Below are 17,873 nucleotides of genomic sequence, written 5' to 3'. Positions count from 1 at the left end.
GCAATGTGAATTTGGTATGTTATTTCTTTAGCTCTCATTGGTAATGGTAGGTGTTCCGGGTAGCCTTGGATTCCACAGTAATATTTCCATTCACAAAAAGGATTCATTCTAATGAAATAGTTGAGTCAAGAGACTTTGTGAGCAGGGGAAGAAACAATACACATATAGAACAGGGTTTCCTTTCCCATTACCCCATCTTGCTCACAGATTCTGTCTTCCACTCTGGGCTAGATGACCTCAGATGTTAGCCTTGTGGGAAGACCCCAGCACATTTCTAGGGCTGGCTCACTGCCCAGAGCCCCAGCATCTACCCATGTCTTGACTATGTAGCCTTTTCACCACACCCTGATGACCGGTTAACAGGAACATTCTCCTTGGTCCCAGGGTCCCAGGAACCTTTTCAGTTGGAGCCAGTGTCTTTCAGTACAGAGCTCTCTCTGAGAGCACCATCTTTTTTTTTTTTTTTTTTTTTTTTTTTTTTTTTAATTAATCTGGAGGGAACACAAGTAGTAATGAGGTAGCCCAGGCTGGACCGCTAAATGATTCTGTCAGTGGAGAGGTGTCACAGTGAGTTTGCCCTCATGCCCAGGATGAAAAGCTGACATCCACACAAATCTACATTAAGTAAATCTTTGAAATTAGAAATGAATGAATGCACGAGGGAGGGTAAAGCAAAGGGTGTCACTCACCTGCCCAGGTTGTTCACAGGCTGTCTGGTACCTGGCCTGCTGGCACAGCTCTTTGACCCTCTCATATTTGGGCAAGTGATTGGACTGTTGGATATTCTTGCTGGATTCTTCCTTCTTACGTAGAAATTTGCTTTGACAAAAAGGGAAAAGACTCTTATGTGAGAAGTGATCTGAACGACATTCCCTGAGTCCTACCTGTTCTCTCTGCCTTCCCTGTCCAATGACTTCATGTTCTCCAAACAGCAAGAAACAGATGTTAACCCTCTGTCTACAGAACTTCATTTGAAAAGCCCATGATGAAGATTACAAACTGGGTGTTGTGAGGATGAGAGGTCAGGATATGGAAGAATCATGCCCCTCAAAAGCATTGATCTCAAAACTTGGGAAAGATATTTGGTGTTATGTGTCCTTTTTTAGCTCTTCTCTTAAAATAACCCAATTATATACCTGCTTTTCTGTCTCCCAATTTATGTTTGGAGAAAAACAAGGCAATGAGCTTTATGAATGGAAATGGGAGACCCAGACATGACTATGAAAATCATTACAATGAACAAATGTATATACTTAATGACATTAAAAAGGCAACATGAAGAAAGCAGTAGAAAGTAGGGTGCCAGGCCAACCGTGGAGTCTACAGAGAGAAGGACTTGGGAAAGACTACTGGGGAAGTGAACCAGCTGGTTCAATTAGCAATGACTGAGCAATGCAACAGTAATTCAAGGCTTTGGTCCTATCTTACGAGAATTTATTCTTTACAATTCTCTGCAGCAGTAATTACTCAGCTGGCTGGTAAAGAATAGGCAGCAAACTATTCAATCTTGCAACTAGGCTTATGAAATCTGCATGCTTTGTAAACCAAAATAAGGAGGAGAAAAAAAATTCCCAGCAGGGAGAGCTGCCCACTAGGATGGGTTCCCAGAAGTACCCCAGGAACCAATAATTACCCTCTTTCCACTAGGAATGTATCACGCCAAATTTTGGCCTTCTTGTTTGTTCGAAACCTGAAAGCAAAATAATAATATTTACTGTTGGCATCTGGACATCTTTCCGAATGGATCTGTGCTAACAGTTTATTTAAAGAAACACCTCTCACTTCCCACAGACCATGACTGCACCTTTATCAATGTGTTATTCACCAACAGCAGAGAAAGGCTCAGCGTGGGGTGAGCCTCACGGGAAAAACTTATTTTGCCTCCCCCCCCCCTTTTTTTTTTTGCAGCTGCGGGCTTGCTCTGGATGCCAGCCAGAGCTCAGTGTGCTTAGGGATGGCTGAGAGACGAGACAGTGACGCACCTGTTACCTGGCTTTTCCAGGTCCAGAAGTTTGAGGACAGACTTGCCGTCCACATCAGGAGGTGTGTCGAGGCCCGCGATATCCAGGATGGTGGGGGCCAGGTCGATGTTGAGCACGATCTGGGGGACTCTGCAAGGGCCAGGTGGTTACAGTCAGAGGGTGGCATTCAGAGCTGCAGAGACTCACTGGTCTTCCACTCTTCTCACCCTCCCGTCTGGGCTCCTAGGAATGGGCAGTGGCATTCGGCCAGGGTGAGGGAGTGGTCAGCAGCAATGGCACTGAGAAAGATCAATGGAGTCTCACAGTGCTCAGGTTGGAGAGATGCCCGCAACCTTGTGCCCCGGCCGCACTGCCAGGCAACATGTGGCGTGATAAATGGTTTTCGTAGGATGTATACTTTCTTCAAAACCCAGTAGTTCACAACCCCTATATTGAACAAAGTCTTAAAAGTCAGTATTCTAAAAGAGGACACCTAGTTTTTATGATTCAATTCAATCCAATCCATGCTGCCTAGTCCTTCAAGCATAAAACCTTCTACCAAGGTCTGCCAGTGTCCAGGATATTTCTAATGCTCCTGAGTGACATATCGCTCTTCTAAGACACCCTTCTTTCTCCCATCATCGTCTCCCCAGCATGTAGTGTGGGGTGGCAGCAGATGAAGTATAGACTGGGGGTCTGGGCCCCCTGTCACTGTCAGGAACTCTGAGTCAGGCCCCTCAGCTTCTCTGTTGTTATATCAGCAAGCAGGTGCTTTTAAAGGGCCATTGCAGTTATTTCTACTTTTCTACTTTTTTCTCCATAATTCTTTCATGTACATAATCCTGTATTTTTAAAACAACTATTTACTATATTTTTAAAACAACTATTTACTATATTTTTGAAACAACTATTTATTTATTCTAGAGGTAGAGAGATAAGCGAGAGCTCCCATCTTTTGGTTCACTCCCCAAATGCCTGCCATGGCCAGGGCTGGGCCATGTTGAAGCAGGGAGCTGAGAATTCAACCCAGGTCTCCCATGTGGGTAGCAAGAACACACAACTTGAGCCATCACTGATGCTTTCCAGGATCTGCATTAGCAGGAAGCTGGAATCAGGAGCCAGAGTGGGGGATCAAACCCAGGTACTCTGGGGTGGAATGCAGGCTTCCTTATCAGCAGGTTAACCACCAGCCAGGTGCCCAGCCTCATGACTTGAATTACACAAATGACTCTGCCGTGACTGGCAAGGCTTGCGAGACACATTGTGGCGGAGAAATAGAGACGGAAAGGGAGGTGCAGCCACTGGCCTAAGACAATAGTTCAGATTCTCTGTCTTTTAGGTCTCTTTTCCTTCGAAAGGAAATAGTGCTTTTCAGATTTTAGTTTTCTTTTAAGTTTCTTTAGCAATAAAGAAGTATATATATATATATATATATATATACTTCTCTATATATATATATACTTCTATATATATACATACACATATATATATATACTTCTATACTTAAAATTAGGAACAAGCAGAATGGCATAGATGGTCTTTAAAAATGACAGTGGATCACTGATTCAAAGAAGGCAACAATGATATTCCCAGAGATCACATTCTGTATGTGTACATGGGCTGAAACGACACAGATTCTGGTCAATTTGGGAGAATTAGTCATTGATACACTTATTTTCCCTTTCCCTTTAAATAGTGTATTTCAGTTAATTTAACATGTGGCGGTGAGGGAAAAGGTTTTCATCTTCTAAATTACCAACCTATATACATCCTTTTTTGTTTTGGATGAAAGGAAACCAGACACTGAGATTGGTAATCAAATTATCTTAGACACATATGAGCTATGACAGCTGAAAGTTGCAAGCTGCAGTACGTACACTGATCCTGGTTCCACACTTGGACCACGAATAAAGAAAGGCACACGAATATCAAAGTCATATGGCATGGATTTCCCCTTGACCAGTCCAAACTGCCCAATATGGTAACCGTGGTCGGCAGTGTAGATGATGTAAGTGTTCTCCAGCTCCCCCGTCTCCACGAGCATATTATACAGCTGAAATGAGAACACAGGGACAAGTCAGAGCCCACCGTGGCAGCGGAGATGGCACTTCATAGCACTGCATGATTTCCCCCAAGCCTTTCCCCATGGCTTCCATGGGGCAGGAGTTATTGCGATAAGGCTCACACACACTTGAACATCATCCACATTTTCTGTTTGCTTACAGGTCCAGTGACACTGCTGAGAAGTAACTTTTTATTTTTTTATTTTTTGACAGAGTGGACAGTGAGAGAGAGAGACAGAGAGAAAGGTCTTCCTTTTTCCGTTGGTTCACCCCTCAATGGCCACTGCGGCTGGCCCGCTGCGGCCTGCACACTGCACTGATCCGAAGGCAGGAGCCAGGTGCTTCCTCCTGGTCTCCCATGCGGGTGCAGGGCCCAAGCACTTGGGCCATCCTCCACTGCACTCCCGGGCCACAGCAGAGAGCTGGACTGGAAGAGGAGCAACTGGGACAGAACCAGTGCCCCAACCGGGACTAGAACCCAGGGTGCCAGCGCCGCAGGCGCAGGATTAGCCTAGTGTGCCACGGCACCGGCCAGTAACTTTTTTGAATCTGGAACATTCTACTTACAGACTTTGCTCACCTGTTTGATGAAACAAAGTAAACAAACAAGCCAATACCCTCCTCCCACCCGCCAAAATTTCTATCACCAAAGTTTAGAGGTTTTGTTTTGCAAATTCATTGTTAAAGCAAATTTTCATATCATCATTCAGATATCTAATTATCTAGGTTAAAAATAGGCTGCTTCCAGCTGGTGCCGCGGCTCTCTAGGCTAATTCTCTGCCTGAGGCGCCGGCAGGTTCTAGTCCCGGTTGAGGCGCCGGATTCTGTCCCAGTTGCTCCTCTTCCAGTCCAGCTCTCTGCTGTGGCCAGGGAGTGCAGTGGAGGATGGCCCAAGTGCTTGGGCCCTGCACCTGCATGGGAGACCAGGAGGAAGCACCTGGCTCCTGGCTTCGGATCGGTGCGGCGCGCTGGCCGCAACAGCCATTTGGGGGGTGAACCAAAGGAAAGTAAGACCTTTCTCTTGGTCTCTCTCTCTCTCACTGTCTAACTGCCTGTCAACAGAAAAAAAAAAAAAAAAAAAAAAACAACAAAAAAAAGGCTGCTTCCAAGATGGATGCAGCTAGCTCCAGCCTCAGGTATGTCTAGTTTGACTTACGCTAGGTTTGAATGTTATGAAATTTGAAATAAATTTTTTGTATTTCTATCTTCTTTTAAAATGCTAAGAAGCCTATAGATAGATGCTTTGTTCATGTTTCCTCATGGCAAAAATTTGCTGAGGTTGAGCAGCTGCTGCTTGCTTTAGATGGGGTTCTTAATTTCAGGTTTCCTGCAATCCCCACCACTCTCCACCGTCGTACAAGGACCTGCTTTAGTCATTTACACAGTTAGGTTAATTGCCAATTTCTAAAGGAATTTGAGGGTGTGGCCCCTAATTTATGATGATTTCATTTTTTCCCCTCCTCTTTGTCTCTGGCTCCGTAAGTGCCACACATGGAGAGGTGAGCAGAAAGGGGCAAAAGAAGGAAGGGTGAGAAAGTCACTGAACTCTCTCTCTCTCTCTGTCTCTTTTGCTCTCTCTTGTCAATGCTGGAAAATGAAAAGGGGAAACAGAATTAGCAAGAATGGGTCTCCACAAAAGAAGCTGGACCAAAACCTCTCCCTGAGGCAGGTTCGTGTGCTTACCCGTTCGACAGAATCATCCACTGACATCAAAGTCTGAAGCCTTTTGCGCTGTAGGACATTGGTGAATTCCATGTGGATGGGCAGCATGGGTCCTGTGTACTGCATAATCCAGTGTTTATCCATATTTGGTGCATAATTATAACTAGGAGTTCTGCAAACATCCAGAAAGGAATCTTACTGATATATCGTCATCATTTAAGGAAACATCTCAAGTCATAGGTGGTGAAACAATCATTTAAAAAAGATAATGTAGGCACTGCTAAGATATTTTTCTCTCCCAAGTACCTTCTTTTTGTGCTTATAGTAAGATCTGAAGTATTCGCCATACTACATAGCATATATTCTGTACAGATATACAACTTCAAACTTAAAAAAGCCAAGACTGGCAGCTGAACATGTAACTGATGCAAGTTTATTTGGGTTCATTGACTAAAACATGTAGGAAGCACATCCAGACAATATGGTTCTGTTACAAATCTGCAGGTAAAACTCAGTCATATAGAAGGAAATGTTCTCATGGTGATGTTAACTCATAAAAATTTTACTGCTAATTACACTACTAAATACAGTCACACATATGTTTATGTGAAATGATGATGAATCATCATTTCAACACATTTTTCCTCCTGAATTTATTAGAGCTATTTTGTTGATTATTTATGTATCTAATCTGCATGAATTTTTTCCTCTCTTGATCTTGTATGTAAATATCATTAATCTAATTACACCTTACTGGAATTATAACCAAGTCTACTTTTGCAATATAGGTATTTAGTAATAAAGCTGTTCATTCAACAGACAAATCAATATGGATGCAGGACATGATTTTTATTAAACACAGGGAAGTGGGTGCTATTGTTGCAGGATAGGTTAGTCCAAGCCTAGATTTTACCTACTTCAGAAATCCAAGTAGTGTCCTATGTACCCCACAATTGGGAACCCACAATTTAAGCCAATACTGGCATCCTACACAGCTCCTTTGACTTAGATAATTTTACCTCCTGCTCCCAAAGTGCAAACCTACACGAGAGAAATTCTCAAAGAGAACTGTTTCTCCACCAGACTACAATCCACTTGAACCTTCTCCTTAAATGCTACTAAGCCCATAGAAATTATTTAATATTAAAGACTAGGTATTCACCATGTGTCAGGTATTGTGCAAAGTGTTTGGTATACATTAACTCATTTATGACCTTAGCTGCTCTGGGAACTATGTTTATTACCCCCATTTCATAGCTGAGAAAACTAAGGCTTAGCAAAGTTAAATAACTTCTCCAGATGAACACAGTTTGTAGGTGGTAGAACAAGGACTGAGTCCCAAAACCCATTTGTTTTAATAACATGAACAAAGAGAGAAGTGAGGAGCTCTTTCAGGCCAAGAGAAAAAAAATGGGACCATTTGGTTCCCATTTTTCCCTCCTATGTCAGGGATTTGCTTTTAATATGAACCCAAAATTTTACAACCGCTCTCACAGAACAAGCAATGATCTAAGCTGAGAAAGGTGATTACCTGTCTCTGTTCTGGGGAGGATCCCACGAGTGAGAGATTGTGGACAGTGGTGATTGACGGGGACCCCATGCCATCATTAATGTTATAAAGCTAGAGGAGCAGTCAGTCACTGCAAGTCCAGATCTCAGGCGTCTTGATCGCTGCCCTGCTTGTGGTGGGGATGTGGATTTCCCACGTGGAAAACGTTGAATGTTTGAGACATGGATATACATCGGGAAATGTCCATGCACAATGAGCCATACACATGTCACCTGTTACTGTGCATTCTTTTTATCCAATGCGTTGGCAGAGCCTACCTTTGGACACTAGAAAATGCTTGTGTAATACTGTGGGTCTCCTTGGTACACAAAGTCATCCTGCTGGTCAGCGTGAGTGCTGGTCAGCCAGCAGAGGGCGACGGCATAAGTACAACATGACATTTAGCTTAGCTGACACTTCTCTCAAAGTGCGCGACTTCCCTACAGAAATGTAAGTCAGCTCCCATTTACAGGGATGCCTTTATAAGGTGGAAAAGAGGGGTGGCCCAATTTGCTCAGCTGTAAATGGGGCTAATGGCACTTCTCTTAAGCAGCAGTTTTGAGGAACAACTATATTATATACTATCATTGAAAAATGCCTGGAATGGGCTAGGTGTTTGGTACAGCAGTTAAGACACTGCTTCAAACACCTGCATCCTACATGGAAGTGCCTGGTCACAGTCCCAGCTCCTTTCCTTTCCATCCAACTTCCTGCAGATGCACACCCTGGAAGGCAGCAGATGACAGCAGCTCACGTATTTGAGTTACTGCCACACACATGGGATACCTGAACAGAGTTCTAAGCTCTTGGCTTTGGCCTGGCCCAGCCCTTGCCGTTGCCAACTGAACTAATGGACAGAAAATCTCTGTCTCTCTGCTGGGACATTGATGTTTTTTCTTTTTCTTTCCTTTTTTTTTCTTTGCCAAGGGCTATTTACATATTTATAATAACATCAGTGGGTCATAAGAAATTATCAACTTAAAAATTAGCCTGCTATAGATGTATTGAATTTGGAGTCTTGCCTGCTATTGCCTTGCCAGGGTCAGGCCAAATGATATTGTGGGCTTTCCATGGCCTGTGGGTTGGACAATCCCCACCCCTGCAACAGATACATTTTGTATAAGTACCTGGGCTGAAAAATTCCATCGTATTAAAAACCCAACTCTTCACATGTCTCCTCTGGAACTTTTTAAGAAAAGCATTCAACAAAAGCTTTCTTCTGTCTTTGGAGTAAAGGATCCATGAACCCAATGGTCCCATTTTTTTTTTCTCTTGGCCTGAAAGAGCTCCTCGCATCTAGAAGCAAACCACAGACCAAAGGGAAGGAGGGATGGCCAGAGCCTGGGTTTCACCTCTTCTTACAAACAAGATTAGATTAAGAGGTTGAGGAGGAGCAGAGAGGGGGCTTCTAAATCCCCTTGCAAAGGGCTTTTCCCCCATGGGGGTAGTTTGAGGTCAAAGAAATCCAGCCAGCTGGTCGTGAAAGGTCCCCTAGCTTCTACTGATACACACCCTGCAAAATAACACAGTTATAACAGATCACCCGGGGTTTCTTTACAACACCCTAACATCCTCCTCTCTTTGCCTTTGATGTTGGATCGGCTTAATTTAAAAATAAATCCAGTTGGCTGTTTTTTTTAAAGAAACCACAAAACCTCAAGACAAATAAAATTACAATAGGGAACCGAAATGCAGGCTCACAGTGGGCAAATTATGTCTTCCACCAGTTACCTTGATGTACTTGGCATAGCTCCACCTCCCTTGGAGGACCAGGGAAGGTTGTAGCAAATTACAAGCCTCAAATTGGACCCCTGGATTTCCAGAATGACAAATGTTAAATCTGGCTTATATTAAAAGGGAGAACTCAGGGCTTGTCAAAGCTGTCCTCCTCTACCCCCCTTCCCTTCTCTTTATTTCTCGATATGGGAGATGACCCCCAGCTCTGGGGCTGAAATCCCAGGTGGGATCCCAGCAGGCAGCAGGGAGAGGGGGCACTCATTTGCCTTTTAAAGGAAGACAGGCTGCCACTGCTTCCCACAGAACAGCAGCTGTTCAGGGACCTGCAGGTGGAAGGTCGAGGGGTCGCTGGAATTGACAACGTTGTTGAAAAGTGATCTTTTGCCAAAGACCTGTGGTTGCTTCCTGCTGAGGTCTGCCAAATTTCTGGGAGATGCAGCCTTCTGTCCCCTCTAGTGATAATTAAGGCTTGCTGCCTTAGCTAAAGATTGACTTAAAATTATTCAAACAGGGCCTTGGAGCTGTCAGACAAAACGCAAGTCTGACTGAAGGAAGCAGGTAACTACAGAAAAGTAGAAAAACCACAAATTCAGTGATTACAGAATGTGTTGGGAATCAGATCCAAATTCTCATCCCAGTTCTGTTACTTATTAGTATGTGAATCTGGACAACATTTTTTTGTATAAGCCTCAGTTTCCTTATCCATATAATGGGAATAGCAACTTCAGAGTTCTTATTAAGATTCAGGGAGCACATCATACCCATATTTGCAGGTAGCCGAGAAAGAGCTCCATAGACTGCTGGGGCGACTCTGAGTAGGCAGGGCATCATATTCCTATTTTACAGATGAAAAAAAGTGCAAACTGCACAGAGGTGGCTCAGAATGCACCCTCTGGGGCAGTGCTTGGCCAGTGCTCCTTCTGTAATGTCACATTCACCAAGCCTTGAACCACAAAAGGGCCCCCAAATCCCAGTGATTAAAAGGAAAACATTACATGCATTTCTTCCTAATAAAAGTCATCAGTCCAAAAACTCCTGGTCTTCATCCTGACTTGAAATACCAGCAGCTTCTGCTTCCCATTCCAGTGCCTCCCCCCCAGCTCCTGAGTGTCCACTTGTGCTGCAAATACAGTCTGACTCCCCAAGGCACACCAGATGCATCAGTGACAAGCTAGATCGTGCTGGCTATTGGCTTTAAAACTGAGAGGACAAATGGCCAGACGACTGTTGGGAGATTTCTGCTTTCTTTATAAAAACTTAGGGTGCGTGTTGTGTGTGTTGTTGGGACCCCTGCATCTCATATGAGGGTATGTGAGATCAAATCCCACCTCTGTATGCAGCTCCCTGCTAACGCATCTGGAGGGCAGTTGATGATGGTTTAACAACTTGTGTTCCTGCCACCCACATGGGAGAACCAGATGGAATTCTTGATTCTTGGTTTTGGCTTGGCCCAGCTTTGGCTGTTGTGGGCATTTGGAGAGTGAACAGTAGATGGAAAATCTCTCTCTCTCTCTCTCTCTCTCTCTCTGTTTCTCTCTCTCTCTCTGTTTGTGTGTCACAGGTATAGTCACAGACATCTGGCCTGGTTACGACTCTGTGTTTGTTACTGAAGGGGTTGACCAGAACTGTGCACTCCAGACCTTGAACTTCGGGGCAAACACACCTGTAACCTTCCACAAGTGATTCCCATCTTTAAAGCTGTGACTTTTCCCAGCCAGGCTTCTCTGCCTGTCGCTGTTCTCCAGTTCCGGGTTGTTTCGCATGGTCACTCACACACTGCACCACAGAATCTATAGACCAACCCATGTATCACCAAGCCTTCACCACCACCCACTTCTCTTCAGGGTTCCATTGGCCTTGTTGTTGACTGACTTCACAGGAATAAGGATTCTGAAAATCAAGGGTGTCCCCTTCTTTTTTGGCGGGTGAATATTTTAAGAGAATAAGTCTTGGGGTTGGCGCTGTGGGGTAGTGGGCTAACGCCCTGGCCTGAAGCGCCAGCATCACATATGGGCGCCGGTTCTAGTCCCGGCTGCTCCTCTTCCAGTTCAGCTCTCTGCTATGGCCTGGGAAAGCAGTAGAAGATGGCCCAAGTGCTTGGGCCCCTGCACCAACATGGGAGACCTGGAAGAAACTCCTGGCTCCTGGCTCCTGGCTCCAGATAGGCGCGGCTCCGGCCGTTGTGGCTATCTGGGGAATGAACCATCAGATGGAAGACCTCTCTCTCTCTCTCTCTCTCTCTCTGCCTCTCTCTGTGTAACTCTGCCTTTCAAATAAATAAATAAATATTAAAAAAAGAGAATAAGTCTTCCTAGCAAAGTGTTCTCATGAAGTGCAAGTGTTGTATATTAAGTTCCTGCTGGGGAGTTGGAAAGGACTTAGCAGCTCATTTTCGCTGTGGCTGGTCTCTGCCGACACTCCAGTGCAGAGAAATACTTCCAGTGTTTTGTATTTGCCCATGTATTCTCTACATTTGTTATTTAGTCTCATACAACAGCCAAAATACTAATGATCTAATTCTTAAAGGGAACTGGTAGCAGGACCATCATTTGCTGCGAAATTAAATTGGTCTCAATTCCCAGAATAAGCCAGTTTTACAGATTTCAGACACACACTGAGAACATTAAATTGGAAATTCTATACTTAAATCTCCCAAGTCACGCCATCTCGGTTTTCACTAAAATTGAAGTTACTTAATTGACTTTGTGGAGATATTCCCCACTTGAGTTCAAATATCTTTCTATAGGTAACGTTTGAACTTGGGCAGAAAGAATCATACCAAATGACCTTAATTATAGTTATAGGCACTTGATAAAAATAACTTGGTATTTTCAGGATGCAGCAAACACCATTTAGAGTTAAGTGAAAACACACGAACTGCCTGTGCCATGCCCTGAGCTAGACCAGTGAGGTGGGAAGATTATCTAGGCCATGAGACTCGAGGCTGGGCACCAGCTTTGTTCCTAACTCCTCCTGGGGCCTTGGGCAAAGCCACTTGGGACTTCGAGGATTCACTTTTTAATCTAAAAAAACAATTACAGAATTACAGTAGCTCTAAGTGTCCTTTTAGTTCATTAAACTTGCTATTTAAATGTTCTGATGTTATTATCATTTTTAAGATACATTTTAATGTCAGCTAGGTGGTGAGGTTAACAAGTGCGACTCCTGTCTCAGGAGCCGTGTCTATCAGACACTTGGAGGTAGAGAGAAGAAACTCTTCTGTCTCTGTGTTCGGGACAAAGTTGCCTCGCACTCCTCCAGGACACTCCTCTCACAAGGTTCTGAATGCTTCCACTAGGAGTTGTTCAATTCCACTTCACACCTCTGGGTAAATGACTAATATTCATGGGATATGTAGAAAGCAACAAAGAACAATATGGAAATAGAAAAAGGGAGCCACTGGTTCTGCCTAAATCAGTCATTTCTTTTGGAGAATCTAACATTTTCTCATCTCTAGAAGCATGTTCTTTCAGGTGTTTGTAGGAGAAAAGAGGCAAGAAAGTACACAATCTTTTTAAGGCAAGACATTTCTTTCCAGTCTGAGAGAGCAAAGGTGTTTCAGTAAGTGTTTTATACAAGCAAAGTTTTTGCTTTGTTGATCCACAAGCCATGTTTAGGTGCAAGCTCTGCTTTCATAATGGTTCTTCCAAATTCCTGAACATGGAATTAGAGTCCCCTTGAACCTGTGTGTGTGTGTGTGTACATACACACTCACAAAGTCATACATGTGTCCAGGCATGGGAGAAAGAAGTGCTGCACTGCAACAAAAAATCAATTTGAAAAAAGTTGATGGAGGCAGAGTTGGCCAGTGGGTGACAACTGGATGATGCCAGAGGCCCTCAGCTTCCTACAGGTGCATATTATCCCCTCTGCTGTTACGGTGAGCTAAGGACATAGCACCTTATCTATAGACCTGATCAGGCTTTTCTGTGTTATTATGACCGAGATCTCCTTAGAGCGCTCAGAGGCACAGGTGCCTGGGCTACTGTCTGATTAAACAGCACTCCCTGTCCATGAGGGGTTGATAATTGGCTCCCATCTGTAGCTGGTAGGCATAATCTCTTGCCCCAGTTGTGGGGCCACGTGACCATATTAAACTTGCTCTCTTTGCTGGGAACAGCAAACACCTTGGAAACAGGATACATGGGCCCCAGACAGAGGTCACTGAGCTATACCCCAAGGCCAGATGAAAGGGACAGGGAGGATGGTTGGCCACCAAGGAAGAAGACCTGAAGGACAGTGTTCACATTCCTGGTGCCCTCACAACAGGGGAAAGGCTGCAGCTTCTTGCTGTGTTTTCATGAGACCTGCCAAATATTTCTGCAAAGCACTTAACTTCTTGCATCCCATTGCTTGAATGCATTGCTGACGCTTTTTGCTAATGCAGCCAGCTATTCGGTGGCTCCAGGTACCACAATGGACAGCTTGTCTTCAATCTGTGTCACTCCTTTTGTCTGAAGCCTGGACCCTGAACCTGAGCACTCCCTTGCTGGGACACACGGGATGCACACTCACTCCCTGCAACCCCTTCTTCCAGCAACAGTCAGGGAAAACTTTACAGCAAAGATGCCAGGAATTCAAGGCTTCCAAGGCCTGAGGGAGACACAGCTCTTCTCCACATTCTTTTCGGTGCACAAATCCCAAGGCTTAGCAGCAAAGAGAAGCTGAATCACTCAACCAACCACATGAATTTTCATTTTCTGTGGCTAGGATGCCCTCCAAACTGGCAGCTGCCCATAACCCACATTTGCACCTGGAAAAGATAACACAGCTCAGTTTGGTGCTTATCCTGCCTTTTTTTTTTTTTTTTTTTTTTTTTTTAAGACCAGCCAGGTGTGAGAAGCTCATCACCTTAGCTTATCTTAGCAAGAGCTTTGCCATGTCACAAGGGGCAAGCACCAACTTGTGATTTCTCTAGCTGCTTCCTTTGAACCTTAGTTGAACCAGAGAGAACTGTGCTTTTTGGAGGTCAAGGAAGATCAAATATTGGTAGATCCAAATGGTTCATCTCAATAGAAAAGATCAACAGGAATTAATATTGACACTGTGCTTACCGTGTCCCAGGCCTTATGCAGGGACTTCTTTACTGCCTCTCTTAGTTTTTGCTCACAATATCACAGTAAGGTGCTGGTGTTATGCCCCTTTCACAGATGAGACAATGGAGATTCTGGGAGGTTAAAGCAGCAGCTCATAGGCTCAGAGGGTAGAGCTGAATCAGGAAACTAGCCTTGTTTACCTCTAAGGCTGGAGTACTTTTCACTCTAACATGCATAGATTTTGCTTTATGGAATCATTATTTGGGGTATAGCTGGTTCCTTTGAACCAAGAATGAATAACTGAATTTATCTCCATGTGGAAATGGCCACATTATATTTGACATTATATTTTGTTACTGTTCTACTTAATAATCTCCAGTGACCTTCTGCCTACAAACAGAGAAATTCCCTGAAACCTTCAAAATTCTGCAAGTTTCTCTCTTAAGGTTTATCCCATATTGTCTCATTTGTACCCCATTCTCCATTTTCTAGTGCATGTCTTAGATCACCCTGCTTACACGGAGACCCTAGTCTGTGCCACATTCTCTTCCTGAAATCACCTACCCAATCACTGTAGAATTCTCTGAAGAGATTTTACCCATTCTTTTTTTTTTTTTTTTTTTTTTTTTTTTTTTGACAGGCAGAGTGGACAGTGAGAGAGAGAGACAGAGAGAAAGGTCTTCCTTTGCCGTTGGTTCACCCTCCAATGGCCGCCGCGGCCGGCGCGCTGCGGCCGGCGCACCGCGCTGATCCGATGGCAGGAGCCAGGAGCCAGGTGCTTTTCCTGGTCTCCCATGGGGTGCAGGGCCCAAGCACCTGGGCCATCCTCCACTGCACTCCCTGGCCACAGCAGAGGGCTGGCCTGGAAGAGGGGCAACCGGGACAGAATCCGGCGCCCCGACCGGGACTGGAACCCGGTGTGCCGGCGCCGCTAGGCGGAGGATTAGCCTAGTGAGCCGCGGCGCCGGCCTGATTTTACCCATTCTTGAATGTCTCTTGGGCCTTGACGTTTCCTTGGTTCCCCCCAAATGCAGTGAATAGTTTGCCCTCCAAAATTCCACGGTCCCATGAATATCTGCTCTAAACTTACCACTTCTGGGACTACTGGTTATATGACTAGCTGGCCATCTGCCAAGAGCAGAGGTTAGCGCAAACGTACTCTGCAAAGGATCAGATTGCGAATATTTTAGGTATTGCAGGTCACATGGTACCTGCCACAACTACTCAACTTGGCTTTTATATTGCAAAAACAGTTGCAGACAACGTCTAAGGATATCAGCCTGGCTGTGTTTCAATAAAAACTGATTAACAAACCCTGGTGACTTTGTGGGCCCTGGTCTCTCAATCTCTTAGCATACCAGTTGCTAAATGTTAGTGACTGTGTCTTCCTCAGGCCTATACCACTGCTGCGATATACCATGTCCCAAGCTGCTCTCATAAATACTTGTGGAATGCAATAAACTCTTCACTGTTGGCATCATAGATGCTTTTTAAAATTTCAGGCCTTGAGAACTGTGCAAATGCTCCTCATACAGTTGTCTGTCTACGCCACAGAGCTGTCAGAACCCCTTGACGTGCACCTGATCTTCCCATGGTCTTGGGACTTGGCCTGGAAGCTTCAAAAGCAGGCTGACTTCTAAGGAACCACAAAACAATGTTTTATTTTTGTCAAGCCCTCTCCTCAAACCGAGGGAAACACCTGTAAGGTTTATGGTTGTACAAGGGCAACCACATTTCTGCTTCAAAAGAAAAGGGAACAGATGGGTTTTCACTGCAAAATCTTCTCCTCTCATTGAGTCGGTGGGTTAGTAAATGCGTAAGCAGTAATGGAGAGCCACTCCCCACTCATGAGCTTTATTTGTGAATTTAGTGGCAGGAAGCTGATCGCCAGGGTGAAATGTAGGGTAAGGTTGTCAGAGGCTTGTGTGTCTGCCCGTGGAGCTGATTCCAAAACACAATGGCTCATTCAGGCCATACTCCCCAATGGCTGGGACAACCTTCTCTGTGTGTTGAGAATACTTTATGCATTAAAACACTCCCATCCTCTAAGATCCTGGGCACTCTCAGTAGGTTCCCCACCCTGTCTGCATCAATACTGTTAGCTCCTGTCTCAAGCCAGCTCTGACCCACTTCTTTTGAGTCTAAACATTTGGTGTGATAGAGGTCACTGACAAGAAATCTTCAGCGAATGAGTTCTACAAAATAAAAACGTAAAGAAAGGGGTCTCCCAGGGACATGGGATGGCCAGTAAACAGGGCACCCCTGTATCTATTGTCATAGAGCTTTTGTCCGTTGGGGATCTTGGCTAGAAAATCCATGTGGATGAAAAGGGATGGTGTAGAAGCACAAACAGATTAAGAACCAATTCTGGGGGTGGGCGTTGTGGTGTAGCAGGTAAAGCCGCCGCCTGCAGTGCTGGCATCTCACATAGTTCAAGTTCTGGCTGCTTCACTTCCAATCCAGCTCGCTGCTGATGGCCTGGGAAAGCAGTGGAAGATGGCCCAAGTCCTTGGGCCCTTGCACCCATATGGGAGACCCAGAAGAAGCTCCTGGTTCCTGGGTTCAGATCGGCGCAACTCCGGCCATTGTGGCCATTATGGGGAGTGAACCAGTGGATGGAAGATCTCTCACTTTCTCTCTCCCCCTCTCTCTAACTCTGCCTTCAAATAAATAAATAAAATCTTTAAAAAAGTGTTAAAAAAAAGAAACCAATTTTGAAGGTGTAGTGGTAAGAGAAACAGATATTAATTCCCTGTTCTCTGCCTCTTTCATGACCAAACTTCCAGCAGACAGATCCAAGTGCTCTGTGTGGACAAGCATGCTTTTGGCAATGGCTGGGAGTAGGCTGTGTCCACAGCGGCAACAACAAAATCATTTTCTTTACTTCCAAAGCCCCCAGATAATTACAGCGTTGGCCGGTGAGAATCCTTTGCATACTACAGCTCTCTGCTCTCTGGCTCACCTCCTTGCCACCAACCCCCAACAGCAGCAGCCCAGCTCGCTGCCCCCCCCCCCCCACCTGCCCCCTCTGATTCTCCTGCCTCTCAGAAAGAAACATCAGGTTATTTTAAAGCTGTGACCTGGGAAGGCCTCCTGGACAAACCACTCAAGCTGCCTCCTGCAAGCAATCCTCATGATACATCTGCAGCAAAGCTGCTGCAGAATTTGCCTAGAAAATAAACCTATGTTTCTAGAGCCAGACCCAGGGTCGCCACTCTGTGGCTATGAAAAACATACCATTGGACTATTTATTATTACTGGATCCGACTCATGAATATGAGGGGACTTCATGGAAAATGTAATGAAAGGAGAAGTTTCTATTGGTGCCCCCCAAATTGAAAATCCATGCATCACTTTTTTTCTTTCATGATACATGTTTTCTAAAGTTCTGCTGTTTGATTTAAAACGACAGAAGAAAACCCTTGATAAAAACTGTCCCCATCCACCCTCCACAAGGCTCTTCCTTTCCAGTACACTACATGCAAATGTCGGAAACCTGATTCCTAAGAAAACCCCTTATTTTCATCAGGAGGAGGCAGCGGTCCTGCCTTGTGGATGTGCAGTGTGGGAGGACATGGGGTAGAAGTTAGGGAAGGAAGGGGCCATGTTCCCCGCGGCAGGTGGCAGCGTCCCGGTTATTACTCACATGTGTTGGGAGGCATTGGGGTACAGTTTTGAAAACTGTGGGGCCGAGTCCTCAGGGCCGTGGGGCGCAGCGTGGCTGATCACCATCATAATGGGCCTATGGGGATACATTCTCTTAGACATTTTGAAGTAATTAATGCTCTCGTTAGTGATTAAGTCTGTGAAGTAGTCCTGAAACATACATTTGACACAAAACAACAATTACAAAAGGTGACAGTTA

General features: G+C 44.8%; 1 protein-coding gene across 8 annotated transcripts in view; it reads right to left on the bottom strand.

The window, feature by feature from the left end:
• Positions 1-17,873, bottom strand: part of SULF1 (sulfatase 1) — a 194,829-nt gene that overhangs the window by 41,394 nt on the left and 135,562 nt on the right. For 5 of the 8 annotated variants that reach the window (XM_051844555.2, XM_051844551.2, XM_051844554.2 and 2 more), the window contains exons 7-12: positions 17,655-17,824; positions 5,708-5,858; positions 3,839-4,014; positions 1,983-2,111; positions 1,634-1,690; positions 690-819 (exon numbers count right to left, since the gene is read on the bottom strand). In XM_051844555.2, the coding sequence (XP_051700515.1) occupies positions 690-819; positions 1,634-1,690; positions 1,983-2,111; positions 3,839-4,014; positions 5,708-5,858; positions 17,655-17,824 (813 nt within the window). The remainder of the gene's footprint in view (positions 1-689; positions 820-1,633; positions 1,691-1,982; positions 2,112-3,838; positions 4,015-5,707; positions 5,859-17,654; positions 17,825-17,873) is intronic. The other 3 variants (XM_051844556.2, XM_051844553.2, XM_070075146.1) reach the window with 1 other exon arrangement.

Source organism: Oryctolagus cuniculus, chromosome 6 (assembly GCF_964237555.1).
Source record: "Oryctolagus cuniculus chromosome 6, mOryCun1.1, whole genome shotgun sequence".
NCBI lineage: Eukaryota > Metazoa > Chordata > Mammalia > Lagomorpha > Leporidae > Oryctolagus > Oryctolagus cuniculus.
This window is presented reverse-complemented; position numbering and strand designations above follow the sequence as displayed.